At 46.0% G+C, this 20,000-nt stretch overlaps 1 protein-coding gene and 3 long non-coding RNA genes across 6 annotated transcripts in view; 3 read left to right on the top strand and 1 right to left on the bottom strand.

Annotated features, from left to right (window-relative positions):
- Nucleotides 1-20,000, bottom strand: part of LOC127920873 (sister chromatid cohesion protein PDS5 homolog A-like) — a 128,793-nt gene that overhangs the window by 79,702 nt on the left and 29,091 nt on the right. The window contains exons 6-11 of the mRNA XM_052504901.1: nucleotides 19,570-19,696; nucleotides 17,346-17,426; nucleotides 16,139-16,279; nucleotides 9,082-9,197; nucleotides 8,789-8,883; nucleotides 7,728-7,873 (exon numbers count right to left, since the gene is read on the bottom strand). Of these exons, the coding sequence (XP_052360861.1) occupies nucleotides 7,728-7,873; nucleotides 8,789-8,883; nucleotides 9,082-9,197; nucleotides 16,139-16,279; nucleotides 17,346-17,426; nucleotides 19,570-19,696 (706 nt within the window). The remainder of the gene's footprint in view (nucleotides 1-7,727; nucleotides 7,874-8,788; nucleotides 8,884-9,081; nucleotides 9,198-16,138; nucleotides 16,280-17,345; nucleotides 17,427-19,569; nucleotides 19,697-20,000) is intronic.
- Nucleotides 3,007-7,545, top strand: LOC127920880 (uncharacterized). 3 transcript variants are annotated; one of them, XR_008107778.1, is made up of 5 exons: nucleotides 3,007-3,298; nucleotides 6,262-6,492; nucleotides 6,924-7,114; nucleotides 7,207-7,265; nucleotides 7,431-7,525. It is a non-coding gene; the product is annotated as an uncharacterized LOC127920880 (long non-coding RNA). The 3 variants fall into 3 exon arrangements; XR_008107779.1 differs by having other exon boundaries at nucleotides 6,262-6,459; nucleotides 6,858-7,545; XR_008107777.1 differs by having other exon boundaries at nucleotides 6,924-7,545.
- On the top strand, nucleotides 7,876-8,755 carry LOC127920886 (uncharacterized). Its single transcript, XR_008107793.1, has 6 exons — nucleotides 7,876-8,007; nucleotides 8,088-8,167; nucleotides 8,208-8,287; nucleotides 8,328-8,367; nucleotides 8,408-8,487; nucleotides 8,608-8,755. It is a non-coding gene; the product is annotated as an uncharacterized LOC127920886 (long non-coding RNA).
- On the top strand, nucleotides 17,515-19,400 carry LOC127920884 (uncharacterized). Its single transcript, XR_008107790.1, has 4 exons — nucleotides 17,515-17,571; nucleotides 18,165-18,244; nucleotides 18,461-18,681; nucleotides 19,262-19,400. It is a non-coding gene; the product is annotated as an uncharacterized LOC127920884 (long non-coding RNA).

The following is a 20,000-nucleotide window of genomic DNA, read 5'->3' as shown; positions in this document are numbered from 1 at the left end:
AGGAAAGGAGGAGAGAAAGAAAGATAAACATAACAAACAAACTATTACTTTCCAAAACAAACAGAATGAAAAGATGTGAAGGTGGAGGAGGTAGAGGTCAGGTGAGAACTGAGAAGGTAGAGGTCAGGTGAGAACTGAGAAGGTAGAGGTCAGGTGAGAACTGAGAAGGTAGAGGTCAGGTGAGAACTGAGAGAGAGAGGTGAGAACTGAGAAGGTAGAGGTCAGGTGAGAACTGAGAAGGTAGAGGTCAGAGAGAACTGAGAAGGTAAAGGTCAGGTGAGAACTGAGAAAGGTGAGAACTGGAACTAGAGGTCAGGTGACAACTGAGAAAACAGAATGAGAACTGAGAAGGTAGAGGTCAGGTGAGAATAAAGAACTGAGAAGGTAGAGGTCAGGTGAGAACAGAGAAGGTAGAGGTCAGGTGAGAACTGAGAAGGTAGAGGTCAGGTGAGAACTGAGAAGGTAGAGGTCAGGTGAGAACTGAGAAGGTAGAGGTCAGGTGAGAACTGAGAAGGTAGAGGTCAGGTGAGAACTGAGAAGGTAGAGGTCAGGTGAGAACTGAGAAGGTAGAGGTCAGGTGAGAACTGAGAAGGTAGAGGTCAGGTGAGAACTGAGAAGGTAGAGGTCAGGTGAGAACTGAGAAGGTAGAGGTCAGGTGAGAACTGAGAAGGTAGAGGTCAGGTGAGAACTGAGAAGGTAGAGGTCAGGTGAGAACTGAGAAGGTAGAGGTCAGGTGAGAACTGAGAAGGTAGAGGTCAGGTGAGAACTGAGAAGGTAGAGGTCAGGTGAGAACTGAGAAGGTAGAGGTCAGGTGAGAACTGAGAAGGTAGAGGTCAGGTGAGAACTGAGAAGGTAGAGGTCAGGTGAGAACTGAGAAGGTAGAGGTCAGGTGAGAACTGAGAAGGTAGAAGGTGAGAACTGAGAAGGTAGAGGTCAGGTGAGAACTGAGAAGGTAGAGGTCAGGTGAGAACTGAGAAGGTAGAGGTCAGGTGAGAACTGAGAAGGTAGAGGTCAGGTGAGAACTGAGAAGGTAGAGGTCAGGAGAACTGAGAAGGTAGAGGTCAGGTGAGAACTGAGAAGGTAGAGGTCAGGTGAGAACTGAGAAGGTAGAGGTCAGGTGAGAACTGAAAGGTAGAGGTCAGGTGAGAACTGAAGGTAGAGGTCAGGTGAGAACTGAGAAGGTAGAGGTCAGGTGAGAACTGAGAAGGTAGAGGTCAGGTGAGAGAGAAGGTAGAGGTCAGAACTGAGAAGAGAGGTGAGAACTGAGAAGGTAGAGGTCAGGTGAGAACTGAGAAGGTAGAGGTCAGGTGAGAACTGAGAAGGTAGAGGTCAGGTGAGAACTGAGAAGGTAGAGGTCAGGTGAGAACTGAGAAGGTAGAGGTCAGGTGAGAACTGAGAAGGTAGAGGTCAGGTGAGAACTGAGAAGGTAGAGGTCAGGTGAGAACTGAGAAGGTAGAGGTCAGGTGAGAACAGAAGTAGAGAGGTGAGAACTGAGAAGGTAGAGGTCAGGTGAGAACTGAGAAGGTAGAGGTCAGGTGAGAACTGAGAAGGTAGAGGAGGTCAGGTGAGGTCAGAAGAAGGTAGAGGTCAGGTGAGAAGAGAGAAGGTAGAGGTCAGGTGAGAACTGAGAAGAGAGAACTGTCAGGTGAGAACTGAGAAGGTAGAGGTCAGGTGAGAATAAAGAACTGAGAAGGTAGAGGTCAGGTGAGAATAAAGAACTGAGAAGGTGAGAGAACTGTCAGGTGAGAACGGAGGAGGTGAGAAGAATAAAGAACAGAGAAGGTAGAGGTCAGGTGAGAATAAAGAACTGAGAAGGTAGAGGTCAGGTGAGAATAAAGAACAGAGAGGTGAGAATAAAGTAGAGGTCAGGTGAGAATAAAGAACTGAGAAGGTAGAGGTCAGGTGAGAATAAAGTGAGGAGGTAGAGGTCAGGTGAGAATAAAGAACTGAGAAGGTAGAGGTCAGGTGAGAATAAAGAACTGAGAAGGTAGAGGTCAGGTGAGAATAAAGAACTGAGAAGGTAGAGGTCAGGTGAGAATAAAGAACTGAGAAGGTAGAGGTCAGGTGAGAATAAAGAACTGAGAACTGGTAGAGGTCAGGTGAGAATAAAGAACTGAAGGTAGAGGTCAGGTGAGAATAAAGAACTGAGAAGGTAGAGGTCAGGTGAGAATAAAGAACTGAGAAGGTAGAGGTCAGGTGAGAATAAAGAACTGAGAAGGTAGAGGTCAGGTGAGAATGAGAACTGAGAAGGTAGAGGTCAGGTGAGAATAAAGAACTGAGGAGGTAGAGGTCAGGTGAGGAACTGAGAAGGTAGAGGTCAGGTGAGAATAAGAACTGAGAAGAGAGGTAGAGGTCAGGTGAGAATAAAGAACTGAGAAGGTAGAGGTCAGGTGAGAATAAAGAACTGAGAAGGTAGAGGTCAGAAGGTGAGAGGTGAGAACTGAGAGGTAGAGGTCAGGTGAGAATAAAGAACTGAGAAGGTAGAGGTCAGGTCAGGGTGAGAAGAATAAAGAACTGAGAAGGTAGAGGTCAGGGTGAGAAGAATAAAGAACTGAGAAGGTAGAGGTCAGGTGAGAATAAAGAACTGAGAAGGTAGAGGTCAGGTGAGAACTGAGAAGGTAGAGGTCAGGTGAGAACTGAGAAGGTAGAGGTCAGGTGAGAATAAAGAACTGAGAAGGTAGAGAATGAGAACTGAGAAGGTAGAGGTCAGGTGAGAATAAAGAACTGAGAAGGTAGGTAGAGGTCAGGTGAGAATAAGAACTGAGAATAAAGAGAGGTAGGTGAGAATAAAGAACTGAGAAGGTCAGGTGAGAATAAAGAACTGAGAAGGTAGGTGAGAATAAAGAACTGAGAAGGTAGGGTCAGGTGAGAATAAGAGGTAGAGGTCTGAGAAGGTAGAGGTCAGGTGAGAATAAAGAACTGAGAAGGTAGAGGTCAGGTGAGAATAAAGAACTGAGAAGGTAGAGGGTGAGAATAAAGAACAGGTGAGGTGAGAATAAAGAACTGAGAAGGTAGAGGTCAGGTGAGAATAAAGAACTGAGAAGGTAGAGGTCAGGTGAGAACTGAGAAGGTAGAGGTCAGGTGAGAACTGAGAAGGTAGAGGTCAGGTGAGAATAAAGAACTGAGAAGGTAGAGGTCAGGTGAGAATAAAGAACTGAGAAGGTAGAGGTCAGGTGAGAACGGAGGAGGTAGAGGTCAGGTGAGAATAAAGAACAGAGAAGGTAGAGGTCAGGTGAGAATAAAGAACTGAGAAGGTAGAGGTCAGGTGAGAATAAAGAACGGAGAAGGTAGAGGTCAGGTGAGAATAAAGAACTGAGAAGGTAGAGGTCAGAACTGAGAAGGTAGAATAGGTGAAATAAAGAACTGAGAAGGTAGAGGTCAGGTGAGAATAAAGAACAGAGAGGTAGAGGTCAGGTGAGAATAAAGAACTGAGAAGGTAGAGGTCAGGTGAGAATAAAGAACTGAGAAGGTAGAGGTCAGGTGAGAATAAAGAACTGAGAAGGTAGAGGTCAGGTGAGAATAAAGAACTGAGAAGGTAGAGGTCAGGTGAGAATAAAGAACTGAGAAGGTAGAGGTCAGGTGAGAATAAAGAACTGAGGAGGTAGAGGTCTGAAAGGTAGAGGTCAGGTGAGAATAAAGAACTGAGAAGGTAGGTGAGAATAAAGAACAAAGAAGGTAGAGGTCAGGTGAGAACTGAAAGGTAGAGGTGAGAACTGAGAAGGTAGAGAGGTGAGAATAAAGAACAGGTGAGAAGAATAAAGAACTGAGAAGGTAGAGGTCAGGTGAGAATAAAGGTAGACAGGTGAGAATAAAGAACTGGTAGAGGTCAGGTGAGAATAAAGAACTAGAGGTCAGGTGAGAGGTAGAGGTCAGGTGAGAATAAAGAACTGAGAAGGTAGAGGTCAGGTGAGAATAAAGAACTGAGAAGGTAGAGGTCAGGTGAGAATAAAGAACTGAGAAGGTAGGTCAGGTGAGAATAAAGAACTGAGAAGGTAGAGGTCAGGTGAGAACTGAATAAAGAAACTGAGAGGTAGAGGTCAGGTGAGAATAAAGAACTGAGAAGGTAGAGGTCAGGTGAGAATAAAGAACTGAGAAGGTAGAGGTCAGGTGAGAATAAAGAACTGAGAAGGTAGAGGTCAGGTGAGAATAAAGAACTGAGAAGGTAGAGGTCAGGTGAGAATAAAGAACTGAGAAGGTAGAGGTCAGGTGAGAATAAAGAACAGAGAAGGTAGAGGTCAGGTGAGAATAAAGAACTGAGAAGGTAGAGGTCAGGTGAGAATAAAGAACTGAGGAGGTAAAGGTGAGAATAAAGAACTGAGAAGGTAGAGGTCAGGTGAGAATAAAGAACTGAGAAGGTAGAGGTCAGGTGAGAATAAAGAACTGAGGTGAGAACTGAGAAGGTAGAGAGGTGAGAATAAAGAACTGAGAAGGTAGAGGTCAGGTGAGAATAAAGAACTGAGAAGGTAGAGGTCAGGTGAGAATAAAGAACTGAGAAGGTAGAGGTCAGGTGAGAATAAAGAACAGAGAAGGTAGAGGTCAGGTGAGAATAAAGAACTGAGAAGGTAGAGGTCAGAGGTAGAGGTCAGGTGAGAATAAAGAACTGAGAAGGTAGAGGTCAGGTGAGAATAAAGAACTGAGAAGGTAGAGGTCAGGTGAGAATAAAGAACTGAGAAGGTAGAGGTCAGGTGAGAATAAAGAACTGAGAAGGTAGAGGTCAGGTGAGAATAAAGAACTGAGAAGGTAGAGGTCAGGTGAGAATAAAGAACTGAGAAGGTAGAGGTCAGGTGAGAATAAAGAACTGAGAAGGTAGAGGTCAGGTGAGAATAAAGAACTGAGAAGGTAGAGGTCAGGTGAGAATAAAGAACTGAGAAGGTAGAGGTCAGGTGAGAATAAAGAACTGAGGTAGAGGTCAGGTAGAGGTCAGGTGAGAATAAAGAACTGAGAAGGTAGAGGTCAGGTGAGAATAAAGAACTGAGAAGGTAGAGGTCAGGTGAGAATAAAGAACTGAGAAGGTAGAGGTCAGGTGAGAATAAAGAACTAGAAGGTAGAGGTCAGGTGAGAATAAAGAACTGAGGAGGTAGAGGTCAGGTGAGAATAAAGAACTGAGAAGGTAGAGGTCAGGTGAGAATAAAAAGACTGAGAAGGTAGAGGTCAGGTGAGAATAAAGAACTGAGAAGGTAGAGGTCAGGTGAGAATAAAGAACTGAGAAGGTAGAGGTCAGGTGAGAATAAAGAACTGAGAAGGTAGAGGTCAGGTGAGAATAAAGAACTGAGAAGGTAGAGGTCAGGTGAGAATAAAGAACTGAGAAGGTAGAGGTCAGGTGAGAATAAAGAACTGAGAAGGTAGAGGTCAGGTGAGAATAAAGAACTGAGAAGGTAGAGGTCAGGTGAGAATAAAGAACAGAGAAGGTAGAGGTCAGGTGAGAATAAAGAACTGAGAAGGTAGAGGTCAGGTGAGAATAAAGAACTGAGAAGGTAGAGGTCAGGTGAGAATAAAGAACAGAGAAGGTAGAGGTCAGGTGAGAATAAAGAACAGAGAAGGTAGAGGTCAGGTGAGAATAAAGAACAGAGAAGGTAGAGGTCAGGTGAGAATAAAGAACAGAGAAGGTAGAGGTCAGGTGAGAATAAAGAACTGAGAAGGTAGAGGTCAGGTGAGAATAAAGAACTGAGAAGGTAGAGGTCAGGTGAGAATAAAGAACTGAGAAGGTAGAGGTCAGGTGAGAATAAAGAACTGAGAAGGTAGAGGTCAGGTGAGAATAAAGAACTGAGAAGGTAGAGGTCAGGTGAGAATAAAGAACTGAGAAGGTAGAGGTCAGGTGAGAATAAAGAACTGAGAAGGTAGAGGTCAGGTCAGGTGAGAGGTGATAAAGAACTGAGAAGGTAGAGGTCAGGTGAGAATAAAGAACTGAGGAGGTAGAGGTCAGGTGAGAATAAAGAACTGAGAAGGTAGAGGTCAGGTGAGAATAAAGAACTGAGGAGGTAGAGGTCAGGTGAGAATAAAGAACTGAGAAGGTAGAGGTCAGGTGAGAATAAAGAACTGAGAAGGTAGAGGTCAGGTGAGAATAAAGAACTGAGAAGGTAGAGGTCAGGTGAGAATAAAGAACTGAGAGAACGAGAAGGTAGAGGTCAGGTGAGAATAAAGAACTGAGAAGGTAGAGGTCAGGTGAGAATAAAGAACTGAGAAGGTAGAGGTCAGGTGAGAATAAAGAACTGAGAAGGTAGAGGTCAGGTGAGAATAAAGAACTGAGAAGGTAGAGGTCAGGTGAGAATAAAGAACAGAGAAGGTAGAGGTCAGGTGAGAATAAAGAACTGAGAAGGTAGAGGTCAGGTGAGAATAAAGAACAGAGGAGGTAGAGGTCAGGTGAGAATAAAGAACTGAGAAGGTAGAGGTCAGGTGAGAATAAAGAACTGAGAAGGTAGAGGTCAGGTGAGAATAAAGAACGGAGAAGGTAGAGGTCAGGTGAGAATAAAGAACTGAGAAGGTAGAGGTCAGGTGAGAATAAAGAACTGAGGAGGTAGAGGTCAGGTGAGAATAGAGAAGGTAGAGGTCAGGTGAGAATAAAGAACAGAGAAGGTAGAGGTCAGGTGAGAATAAGAACTGAGAGGTAGAGGTCAGGTGAGAATAAAGAACTGAGAAGGTAGAGGTCAGGTGAGAATAAAGAACTGAGGAGGTAGAGGTCAGGTGAGAATAAAGAACTGAGGTCAGGTGAGAATAAAGAACTGAGAAGGTCAGGTGAGAATAAAGAACAGAGAAGGTAGAGGTCAGGTGAGAATAAAGAACTGAGAAGGTAGAGGTCAGGTGAGAATAAAGAACAAAGAAGGTAGAGGTCAGGTGAGAACTGAGAAGGTAGAGGTCAGGTGAGAATAAAGAACTGAGGAGGTAGAGGTCAGGTGAGAATAAAGAACTGAGAAGGTAGAGGTCAGGTGAGAATAAAGAACTGAGAAGGTAGAGGTCAGGTGAGAATAAAGAACTGAGAAGGTAGAGGTCAGGTGAGAATAAAGAACAAAGAAGGTAGAGGTCAGGTGAGAACTGAGAAGGTAGAGGTCAGGTGAGAATAAAGAACTGAGAAGGTAGAGGTCAGGTGAGAATAAAGAACTGAGAAGGTAGAGGTCAGGTGAGAACTGAGAAGGTAGAGGTCAGGTGAGAATAAAGAACTGAGAAGGTAGAGGTCAGGTGAGAATAAAGAACGGAGAAGGTAGAGGTCAGGTGAGAACGGAGAAGGTAGAGGTCAGGTGAGAATAAAGAACTGAGGAGGTAGAGGTCAGGTGAGAATAAAGAACTGAGAAGGTAGAGGTCAGGTGAGAATAAAGAACTGAGGAGGTAGAGGTCAGGTGAGAATAAAGAACTGAGAAGGTAGAGGTCAGGTGAGAATAAAGAACTGAGGAGGTAGAAGTCAGGTGAGATTAAAGAACTGAGGAGGTAGAGGTCAGGTGAGAATAAAGAACTGAGGAGGTAGAGGTCAGGTGAGAATAAAGAACTGAGAAGGTAGAGGTCAGGTGAGAATAAAGAACAGAGAAGGTAGAGGTCAGGTGAGAACAGAGAAGGTAGAGGTCAGGTGAGAATAAAGAACTGAGAAGGTAGAGGTCAGGTGAGAATAAAGAAGGTAGAGGTCAGGTGAGAATAAAGAACTGAGAAGGTAGAGGTCAGGTGAGAATAAAGAACAGAGAAGGTAGAGGTCAGGTGAGAATAAAGAACAGAGAAGGTAGAGGTCAGGTGAGATGTCGCACCCTCTTGTCCAGGGTCCTCTCCCTCACGAAGCCCAGCAGTTGGTCGTTAACCAGGTTCAGGTCTTTCTTCCCGGCGTTGATGATCGTTACGATGACGTCGTGTCGGATCGCCTCCTCTGGGTCATGTGATCGCACTTTCAGGAACTCTGATTGGACGATACAGACATATTTGGTTAGGGCAGCGCCTCCCAAACTCGGTCGTGGGACTTCAAAGAAGGGCCCTGTGAGGTCTCTGGCCAGGTCTGGCCAGTTGACACCTACCTGTGAGGTCTCTGGCCAGGTCTGGACAGTTGACACCTACCTGTGAGGTCTCTGGCCAGGTCTGGATGGTTGACACCTACCTGTGAGGTCTCTGGCCAGGTCTGGACGGTTGACACCTACCTGTGAGGTCTCTGGCCAGGTCTGGACAGTTGACACCTACCTGTGAGGTCTCTGGCCAGGTTTGGACAGTTGACACCTACCTGTGAGGTCTCTGGCCAGGTCTGGACGGTTGACACCTACCTGTGAGGTCTCTGGCCAGGTCTGGATGGTTGACACCTACCTGTGAGGTCTCTGGCCAGGTCTGGACAGTTGACACCTACCTGTGAGGTCTCTGGCCAGGTCTGGACGGTTGACACCTACCTGTGAGGTCTCTGGCCAGGTCTGGACAGTTGACACCTACCTGTGAGGTCTCTGGCCAGGTTTGGACAGTTGACACCTACCTGTGAGGTCTCTGGCCAGGTTTGGACAGTTGACACCTACCTGTGAGGTCTCTGACCAGGTCTGGACGGTTGACACCTACCTGTGAGGTCTCTGGCCAGGTCTGGATGGTTGACACCTACCTGTGAGGTCTCTGGCCAGGTTTGGACAGTTGACACCTACCTGTGAGGTCTCTGGCCAGGTCTGGATGGTTGACACCTACCTGTGAGGTCTCTGGCCAGGTCTGGACAGTTGACACCTACCTGTGAGGTCTCTGGCCAGGTCTGGATGGTTGACACCTACCTGTGAGGTCTCTGGCCAGGTCTGGACAGTTGACACCTACCTGTGAGGTCTCTGGCCAGGTCTGGACGGTTGACACCTACCTGTGAGGTCTCTGGCCAGGTCTGGATGGTTCATCAGACAGTGAGAAGCGAACTTGACCGACTCGAGCCTCACTGGGACATGGATGTCATTGAAACTGGGGATGGAGCACACAAACACCTTGTTAACACAAAGCACCTCTACTACAAGTGTGTGTGTGTGTGTGTGTGTGTGTGTGTGTGTGTGTGTGTGTGTGTGTGTGTGTGTGTGTGTGTGTGTGTGTGTGTGTGTGTGTGTGTGTGTGTGTGCACCCAAGCGTGTGCGTGCGGCTGTGTAATGTGTGTGTGTGTCTCACCGTCCCAGGAAGCATTGCCACAGCGGTCTGTTCTGAGTGGCCAGTTCTGAGTCTTTGGCTCCAAACAGCTTGGCCAGCAGTCTGACCACAGCTAGCCGTTCTTCTCCGTCGTTACTCTGCAACACACAGACAAAATTAGATTATAGACTTTAAATATATTTAAATTCAACGCTCGTATTTTGGGTCTAGTAGGTGTGTGTGTGTCGTCTAGTAGGTGTGTGTGTGTGTCGTCTAGTAGGTGTGTGTGTGTGTCGTCTAGTAGGTGTGTGTGTGTGTCGTCTAGTAGGTGTGTGTGTGTGTGTCGTCTAGTAGGTGTGTGTGTGTGTGTGTCGTCTAGTAGGTGTGTGTGTGTGTCGTCTAGTAGGTGTGTGTGTGTGTGTCGTCTAGTAGGTGTGTGTGTGTCGTCTAGTAGGTGTGTGTGTGTCGTCTAGTAGGTGTGTGTGTGTCGTCTAGTAGGTGTGTGTGTGTCGTCTAGTAGGTGTGTGTGTGTCGTCTAGTAGGTGTGTGTGTGTCGTCTAGTAGGTGTGTGTGTGTCGTCTAGTAGGTGTGTGTGTGTCGTCTAGTAGGTGTGTGTGTGTCCAGAGTTTTTTCTGGGAGGGGGTCTTAGGTGGATATCGTTAGGTGGATGTCGTCGTCGTGTGTGCTCCATGCTAGTGTCGTCGTGTTGCTACCATGCTATGTCGTCGTGTTGCTACCATGCTAGGTGTGTTGCTACCATGCTATGTCGTCTAGTAGGCTATGTTGTGTGTGCTACCATGCTATGTCGTCTGTTGCTACCATGCTATGTCGTCGTGTTGTACCATGTTATGTGTGTGTTGCTACCATGTTGTAGTACCATGGTGTGTGTGTTACTACCATGCTATGTTGTCATGTTGCTACCATGCTATGTCGTCATGTTGCTACCATGCTATGTAGTGTGTGTGTGCTACCATGTTTTGTCATGTTGCTAGGAAATGTCTTAGTTGCTGGATGTTGTTGTCATGTTGCTGTATGTCGTCTGTTGCTACTACCATGCTACGTGTCGTGTTGCTACCATGCTTGTTGTCATGTTGCTACCATGCTATGTCGTCGTCGTGTTGCTACCATGCTATGTCGTCGTGTTGCTACCATGCTATGTCGTCGTGTTGCTACCATGCTATGTCGTCGTGTTGCTACCATGCTATGTCGTCGTGTTGCTACCATGCTATGTCGTCGTGTTGCTACCATGTTGTCGTCGTGTTGCTACCATGCTATGTCGTCGTGTTGCTACCATGCTATGTTGTCGTGTTGCTACCATGCTATGTCGTCGTCGTGTTGCTACCATGCTATGTCGTCGTGTTGCTACCATGCTATGTCGTCGTGTTGCTACCATGCTATGTCGTCATGTTGCTACCATGCTATGTCGTCGTGTTGCTACCATGTCGTCGTCGTGTTGCTACCATGCTATGTCGTCGTCGTTTGCTACCATGCTATGTCGTCATGTTGCTACCATGCTATGTTGTCGTGTTGCTACCATGCTATGTCGTCATGTTGCTACCATGCTATGTTGTCATGTTGCTACCATGCTATGTCATCATGTTGCTACCATGCTATGTCGTCATGTTGCTACCATGCTATGTCGTCATGTTGCTACCATGCTATGTCGTCATGTTGCTACCATGCTATGTTGTCATGTTGCTACCATGCTATGTCGTCGTGTTGCTACCATGCTATGTCGTCGTGTTGCTACCATGTTGTTGTCATGTTGCTACCATGCTATGTCGTCGTGTTGCTACCATGCTATGTCGTCGTGTTGCTACCATGCTATGTGCTACCATGCTATGTCGTCGTGTTGCTACCATGCTATGTCGTCATGTTGCTACCATGCTATGTCGTCGTGTTGCTACCATGCTATGTCGTCATGTTGCTACCATGCTATGTCATCATGTTGCTACCATGTTGTCTCATGTTGCTACCATGCTATGTTGTCGTCATGTTGCTACCATGCTATGTCATGTGTTGCTACCATGCTATGTCGTCATGTTGCTACCATGCTATGTCGTCATGTTGCTACCATGCTATGTCGTCATGTTGCTACCATGCTATGTTGTCATGTTGCTACCATGCTATGTTGTCATGTTGCTACCATGCTATGTCGTCGTGTTGCTACCATGCTATGTCGTCGTGTTGCTACCATGCTATGTCGTCGTGTTGCTACCATGCTATGTCGTCGTGTTGCTACCATGCTATGTTGTCGTGTTGCTACCATGCTATGTTGTCGTGTTGCTACCATGCTATGTTGTCATGTTGCTACCATGCTATGTCGTCGTGTTGCTACCATGCTATGTTGTCATGTTGCTACCATGCTATGTTGTCATGTTGCTACCATGCTATGTTGTCATGTTGCTACCATGCTATGTCGTCATGTTGCTACCATGCTATGTTGTCATGTTGCTACCATGCTATGTTGTCATGTTGCTACCATGCTATGTTGTCATGTTGCTACCATGCTATGTCGTCGTGTTGCTACCATGCTATGTCGTCGTGTTGCTACCATGCTATGTCGTCGTGTTGCTACCATGCTATGTCGTCGTGTTGCTACCATGCTATGTCGTCGTGTTGCTACCATGCTATGTTGTCATGTTGCTACCATGCTATGTTGTCATGTTGCTACCATGCTATGTTGTCATGTTGCTACCATGCTATGTCGTCATGTTGCTACCATGCTATGTTGTCATGTTGCTACCATGCTATGTCGTCATGTTGCTACCATGCTATGTTGTTGTCTTATAGGTCTCTCTTTACCATGCTATGTTGTCTCTCTATGTTGTTGTCTACCTTTATGTAGTGTTGTCTCTCTATATGTAGTGTTGCTCTCTATGCTAGTGTTGTCTCTATGTGTGTTGCTACCATATGTAGTGTTGTCTCTCTTTATGTAGTGTTGTCTCTCTATATGTAGTGTTGTGGCTCTTTATGTAGTGTTGTCTACCATGCTAGTGTTGTCTCTGTTGCTCCTATGCTATGTTGTCTCTCTTTATGTGTGTTGCTACCATGCTAGTGTTGTCTCTATGTGTTGCTACCATGTAGTGTTGTCTCTCTTTATGTAGTGTTGCTACCATGCTATGTTGTTGTCTTAGGTCTCTCTTTATGTAGTGTTGTCTCTCTATATGTAGTGTTGTCTCTCTTTACTCATATGTAGTGTTGTGGCTATGTAGTGTTGTCTCTCTTTATGTAGTGTTGCTACTCTATGTATGTTGTCTCTCTATGTAGTGTTGTCTCTCTATGTTGTACCATGCTATGTTGTCTCTCTAGTCATGCTATGCTACCATGCTATGTTGTCTCTCTTTATGTAGTGTTGCTACCATGCTATATGTAGTGTTGTCTCTCTTTATGTAGTGTTGTCTCTCTTTATGTGTTGCTACCATGCTATGTTGTTGTGTTGCTACCATGCTATGTGTTGTCTCTCTTTATGTCATGTTGCTACCATGCTATGTTGTCTTGTTGCTTTACCATGCTATATGTAGTGTTGTCTCTCTTTATGTAGTGTTGCTACCATGCTATGTTGTCTCTCTTTATGTGTGCTACCATGCTATGTTGTTGTCTTAGGTCTCTCTTTATGTAGTGTTGCTACCATGTATGTTGTCTCTTTATGTGTTTGCTACCATGTTGTCTCTCTTTATGTAGTGTTGTCTACCATGCTTTATGTAGTGTTGTCTACCATGATGTTGTCGCTCTTTATGTGTTGCTACCATGTAGTGTTGTCTCTATGTGTTTGCTACCATGCTATGTTGTTGTCATGTAGTGTTGTCTACCATGCTATGTTGTCTCTATGTTGCTCCTATATGTAGTGTTGTCTCTCTTTATGTAGTGTTGTCTACCATGCTATGTTGTCGTGTTGCTACCATGCTATGTTGTTGTCTTAGGTCTCGTGTTGCTCTTTATGTAGTGTGTCTCTCTTTATGTAGTGTTGTCCATGCTATGTAGTGTTGTCTCTCTATATGCTAGTGTTGTCTCTACCATGCTATGTTGTTGTCTTAGGTCTCTCTTTATGTATGTTGTCTCTATGTAGTGTTGTCTCATGTCATGCTATGTTGTTGTCTTAGGTCTCTCTGTATGCTACCATGCTATGTTATCGTCTTAGGTCTCTTTATGTGTATTGCTACCATGCTCTCTTTATGTCTCTATATGTAGTGTTGCTACCATGCTATGTTGTTGTCTTAGGTCGTGTTGCTACATGCTATGTTGTTGTCTTAGGTCTCTCTTTATGTGTTGCTACCATGCTAGGTCTCTCTTTATGTCGTGTTGCTACCATGCTATGTTGTTGTCTTAGGTCTCTCTTTATGTTGCTACCATGCTATGTTGTTGTGTTGCTACCTTTATGTAGTGTTGTCTCTCTTTATGTGTGTTGTCTACCATGCTATGTTGTTGTCTTGCTACCATGCTATGTTGTCTGATGCTACCATGCTATGTTATCGTGTCTCTTTATGCTACCATGTCTCTCTTTATGTATGTCTCTCTATATGTAGTGGTGCTACCATGCTATGTTGTCTCTCTTTATATAGTGTTGCTACCATGCTATGTTGTCATGTTTGCTACCATGCTATGTTGTTGTCTTAGGTCTCTCTTTATGTTTGCTCTCTTGTCATGCTATGTTGTTATCTTAGGTCTCTCTTTATGTAGTGTTGTCTCTTGTCATGCTATGTTGTTGTCTTAGGTCTCTCTTTATGTAGTGTTGTCTCTCTTTATGTAGGTTTGTCCATGTCATGCTATGTTGTTGTCTTTGGTCTCTCTTTATGTAGTGTTGCTACCATGCTATGTTGTTGTCTTAGGTCTCTCTTTATGGAGTGCTACCATGCTATGTTGTTGTCTTAGGTCTCTCTTTATGTGTTGCTACCATGCTATGTTGTTGTCTTAGTCTCTCTTTATGTAGTGTTGTCTACCATGCTATGTTGTTGTCTTTGGTCTCTCTTTATGTTGTTGTCTACCATGCTATGTTGTCTTAGGTCTGTAGTGTTGTCTACCATGCTATGGTCTCTCTTTATGTGTGTTGCTACCATCATGCTATGTTGTCTTAGGTGTAGTGCTACCATGCTATGTTGTTGTCTTAGGTCTCTCTTTATGTAGTGTTGCTACCATGCTATGTTGTCTAGGTCTCTCTTTATGTTGCTGTCCATGCTATGTTGTCTAGGTCTCTCTTTATGTAGTGTTGTCTCTCTAGTCATGCTATGTTGTTGTCTACCATGCTATGTTGTCTCTCTAGTCATTCTGTGTTGCTTTACTCATGCTGTTGTCTCTCTTGTAGTGCTACCATGCTATGTTGTTGTCTAGGTCTCTGATGCTACCATGCTATGTTGTCTTAGGTCTGATGCTACCATGCTATGTTGCTGTCGTGATGCTACCATGCTATCTAGTCATGCTGTGTTGTCTTAGGTCTCTCTTTATGTAGTGTTGTCTCTCTAGTCATGCTATGTTGTTGTCTTAGGTCTCTCTTTATGTAGTGTTGTCTCTCTAGTCATGCTATGTTGTTGTCTTAGGTCTCTCTTTATGTAGTGTTGTCTCTCTTTATGTAGTGTTGTCTCTCTAGTCATGCTATGTTGTTGTCTTAGGTCTCTCTTTATGTAGTGTTGTCTCTCTAGTCATGCTATGTTGTTGTCTTAGGTCTCTCTTTATGTAGTGTTGTCTCTCTAGTCATGCTATGTTGTTGTCTAGGTCTCTCATTATGTAGTGTTGTCTCTCTAGTCATGCTATGTTGTTGTCTTAGGTCTCTTTTTGTCCTATATCTAAATTGTATTATTTTTAATCCCAGGCCTTTATCTTTTTGGTAGGCCGTCGTTGAAAATAAGAATTTGTTCTTAACTGACTTGCCTAGTTCTATAAAAGGTTAAATAAATAAAAACATTTTAAAAAAAGACATCTTAGTGCTTGTGTCCATATCTATGGTCTTATACAACCACAACAACAAGATTCCAGGTCATTCAGACCTAAATCATATCAACATCTTCAAAGGAAACAGCTGTGTTTGTGTAGGTGGTGACTAACCAGACAGGACAGAACCTGTCCTAACCAGACAGGACAAAACCTGTCCTAACCAGACAGGACAAAACCAGACATGACTATCAGGAGTTCACCTGTCCTAACCAGACAGGACAGAACCTGGCCTAGACAGGATAGAACCTGGCGACTATCAGAGTCCACCTGTCCAAACCAGACAGGGCAGAACCTGGTGACTAGAACCTGTCCTAACCAGACAGGACATAACCTGTCCTAACCAGACAGGACATAACCTGTCCTAACCAGACAGGACATAACCTGTCCTAACCAGACAGGACAGAACCTGGTGACTATCAGGAGTATACCTGTCCTAACCAGACAGGACAGAACCTGTCCTAACCAGACAGGACCAGACAGGACAGAACCTGGCGACTATCAGAAGCCCACCTGTCCTAACCAGACAGGGCAGAACCTGTCCTAACCAGACAGGGCAGAACCTGTCCTAACCAGACAGGACAGAACCTGTCCTAACCAGACAGGACAGAACCTGTCCTAACCAGACAGGACAGAACCTGTCCTAACCAGACAGGACAGAACCTGTTCTAACCAGACAGGACAGAACCTGTTCTAACCAGACAGGACAGAACCTGTTCTAACCAGACAGGACAGACCTGTCCTAACCAGAGAGGACAGAACCTGGCGACTATCAGGAGTCCACCTGTCCTAACCAGACAGGACAGAACCTGGTGAATATCAGGAGTTTACCTGTCCTAACCAGAGAGGACAGAACCTGGCGACTATCAGGAGTTTACCTGTCCTAACCAGACAGGACAGAACCTGGTGACTATCAGGACCCACCTGTCCTAATCAGACAGGACAGAATCTGGCGACTTTGTCCTACCTGGTGACTATCAGGAGTCCACCTGTCCTAACCAGAGAGGACCAGACAGGACAGAACCTGGCAGACAGGACAGAATCTGGCGACTATCAGGAGTTTACCTATCCTAACCAGACAGGACAGAACCTGGTGACTATCAGGAGCCCACCTGTCCTAATCAGACAGGACAGAACCATTACAACCCCCTGTGTGTGTCGGTGTCTCCTATACCTTGAGTTTAAACTCTAGCTGGGGCATGACGGACGTGAGCAGCAGAGGGTCAATGGAGAACAGCTCCTGGATCAGATCAAACACGTGTTCTGACAGATCACTGACTGAAGACTTGCCCATCACCAGCACCTGGTTAAAGAACTGGAGGGGGGAGGGAGGCAGGGAGGGGGAGAGAGGGAGGGAGGGGGAGAGGGGGGGGGAGGCAGGGAGGGGGAGAGAGGGAGGGAGGCAGGGAGAGAGGCAGGGAGGGGAGAGAGGCAGGGAGGGAGAGAGAGGCAGGGAGGGAGAGAGGGAGGCAGGGAGGGAGAGAGAGAGAGAGGCAGGGAGGGGGAGAGAGGGGAGGAAGCAGGGAGAGAGAGGCATGGAGGGGAGAGAGGGGGGGCAGGGAGGGGAGAGAGAGGGAGGGAGGGGGAGAGGGAGGCAGGGAGAGAGAGGCAGGGAGGGGGAGAGAGAGGCAGGGAGGGAGAGAGGGAGGGAGGGGAGAGAGAGAGAGAGGCAGGGAGGGGAGAGAGAGGGAGGGAAGCAGGGAGAGAGAGGCATGGAGGGGGAGAGAGGGGGAGGGGAGGCAGGGAGAGAGAGGCAGGGAGGGGGAGAGAGAGAGAGAGGGAGGGAGGGGGAGAGAGAGAGAGAGGGAGGGAGGGGGGGAGAGAGAGAGAGGCAGGGAAGGGGAGAGAGGCATGGAGAGGGAGAGAGGGAAGCAGGGAGGGGAGAGAGGCAAGGAGAGGGAGAGAGAGGCAGGGAGGGGGAGAGAGAGGCAGGGAGAGGGAGAGAGGCAGGGAGAGGGAGAGAGGCAAGGAGAGGGAGAGAGGCGAGAGGGAGAGAGGCAGGGAGAGGGAGAGAGGCAAGGAGAGGGAGAGATATTAGTTGGTCTGAACGACAGATCGTGTGTATATATCTATATACACACACACACACACACACCAATATAGATGTACTCAAACACATCAATATATAGTACACACATATATATATAGTGTATAGTATAGGTATATATGTATATATAGTGTATAGTATAGATATATATGTATATATAGTGTATAGTATAGGTATATATGTATATATAGTGTATAGTATAGGTATATATGTATTAGTTTACAGTACTAATGTTTGTGTATAGTATAGGTATATATATATTAGTTTACAGTACTAATGTTTGTGTATAGTATATATATATATATATATATATATATTAGTTTACAGTACTAACGTTTGCGATACATGTTTCTATGGTCTGAACGGTCCTCTTCAGCAGAGTCTTGGCCAAGTCGTACGCCTGCTTATTCAGGTTCTGGACAGGAGGAGAGAGGATCAAACAGGTAGCAGGTTGATCAGTGTGTTACCTTGTGAGCAGGTATCAGGTTGATCAGTGTGGTGTGTTACCTAGTGAGCAGGTATCAGGTTGATCAGTATGTTACCTTGTGAGCAGGTATCAGGTTGATCAGTATGTTACCTTGTGAGCAGGTATCAGGTTGATCAGTATGTTACCTTGTGAGCAGGTATCAGGATGGTGTGTTACCTTGTGAGCAGGTATCAGGTTGATCAGTGTGTTACCTTGTGAGCAGGTATCAGGTTGATCAGTATGTTACCTTGTGAGCAGGTATCAGGTTGATCAGTGTGTTACCTTGTGAGCAGGTATCAGGTTGATCAGTGTGTTACCTTGTGAGCAGGTATCAGGTTGATCAGTATGTTACCTTGTGAGCAGGTATCAGGTTGATCAGGATGGTGTGTTACCTTGTGAGCAGGTATCAGGTTGATCAGTATGTTACCTTGTGAGCAGGTATCAGGTTGATCAGGATGGTGTGTTACCTTGTGAGCAGGTATCAGGTTGATGTGTTACCTTGTGAGCAGGTATCAGGTTGATCAGTATGTTACCTTGTGAGCAGGTATCAGGTTGATCAGTATGTTACCTTGTGAGCAGGTATCAGGATGTTGTGTTACCTTGTGAGCAGGTATCAGGTTGATCAGTGTGTTACCTTGTGAGCAGGTATCAGGTTGATCAGTATGTTACCTTGTGAGCAGGTATCAGGTTGATCAGGATGGTGTGTTACCTTGTGAGCAGGTATCAGGTTGATCAGTGTGGTGTGTTACCTAGTGAGCAGGTATCAGGTTGATGTGTTACCTTGTGAGCAGGTATCAGGTTGATCAGTGTGTTACCTTGTGAGCAGGTATCAGGTTGATCAGGTTGGTGTGTTACCTTGTGAGCAGGTATCAGGTTGATCAGTGTGGTGTGTTACCTAGTGAGCAGGTATCAGGATGGTGTGTTACCTTGTGAGCAGGTATCAGGTTGATCAGTGTGGTGTTTACCTAGTGAGCAGGTATCAGGTTGATCAGTGTGGTGTGTTACCTTGTGAGCAGGTATCAGGTTGATCAGTGTGTTACCTAGTGAGCAGGTATCAGGTTGATCAGTGTGGTGTGTTACCTAGTGAGCAGGTATCAGGATGGTGTGTTACCTTGTGAGCAGGTATCAGGTTGATCAGTGTGGTGTGTTACCTAGTGAGCAGGTATCAGGTTGATCAGTGTGTTACCTAGTGAGCAGGTATCAGGTTGATCAGTGTGGTGTGTTACCTAGTGAGCAGGTATCAGGTTGATCAGTGTGGTGTGTTACCTTGTGAGCAGGTATCAGGTTGATCAGTGTGGTGTGTTACCTAGTGAGCAGGTATCAGGTTTATCAGGATGGTGTGTTACCTTGTGAGCAGGTATCAGGTTGATCAGTGTGGTGTGTTACCTTGTGAACAGGTATCAGGTTGATCAGTGTGTTACCTTGTGAGCAGGTATCAGGTTGATCAGGATGGTGTGTTACCTTGTGAGCAGGTATCAGGTTGATCAGGATGGTTTGTTACCTTGTGAGCAGGTATCAGGTTGATCAGTGTGGTGTGTTACCTTGTGAGCAGGTATCAGGTTGATCAGGATGGTGTGTTACCTTGTGAGCAGGTATCAGGTTGATCAGTATGTTACCTTGTGAGCAGGTATCAGGTTGATCAGGATGGTGTGTTACCTTGTGAGCAGGTATCAGGTTGATCAGTGTGGTGTGTTACCTTGTGAGCAGGTATCAGGTTGATCAGTATGTTACCTTGTGAGCAGGTATCAGGTTGATCAGTGTGTTACCTTGTGAGCAGGTATCAGGTTGATCAGTGTGTTACCTTGTGAGCAGGTATCAGGTTGATCAGTGTGGTGTGTTACCTTGTGAGCAGGTATCAGGTTGATCAGGATGGTGTGTTACCTTGTGAGCAGGTATCAGGTTGATCAGGATGGTGTGTTACCTTGTGAGCAGGTATCAGGTTGGTGTGTTACCTTGTGAGCAGGTATCAGGTTGACCAGTATGTTACCTTGTGAGCAGGTATCAGGTTGATCAGTATGTTACCTTGTGAGCAGGTATCAGGTTGATCAGTGTGTTACCTAGTGAGCAGGTATCAGGTTGATCAGTGTGTTACCTTGTGAGCAGGTATCAGGTTGATCAGGATGGTGTCCAGTAGTTCCTGTGTGACTCCGTCTCCCTCCATTATTATAGAACTCATCAGATCCAACATGTGCATCTGGACCTTCTGATTGTGACTGTTACTGTAGGGGGGAGAGAGGGAGGGGGAGGTTAGAGAGAGGGGGAGAGAGGTTAGAAAGAGGGAGGGAGGGGGAGAGGGAGGGGGGAGAGGTTAGAGGGAGGGGGGTGAGAGAGAGAGGGAGGGGGAGGTTAGAGAGAGGGGGAGAGAGGGAGGGGGGGAGAGGTTAGAGAGGGGGGAGGGGGGTGAGAGAGAGAGGGAGGGGGAGGTTAGAGAGAGGGGGAGGTTAGAGAGAGGGGGGGGGGTTAGAGAGAGGGAATTTTATTTTACCAGGTAGGCTAGTAACTGTGACTTGGCCAATTTAGCAT

The sequence above is a fragment of the Oncorhynchus keta genome, unplaced genomic scaffold (assembly GCF_023373465.1).
Source record: "Oncorhynchus keta strain PuntledgeMale-10-30-2019 unplaced genomic scaffold, Oket_V2 Un_contig_2103_pilon_pilon, whole genome shotgun sequence".
Classification (NCBI taxonomy): domain Eukaryota; kingdom Metazoa; phylum Chordata; class Actinopteri; order Salmoniformes; family Salmonidae; genus Oncorhynchus; species Oncorhynchus keta.
This window is presented reverse-complemented; position numbering and strand designations above follow the sequence as displayed.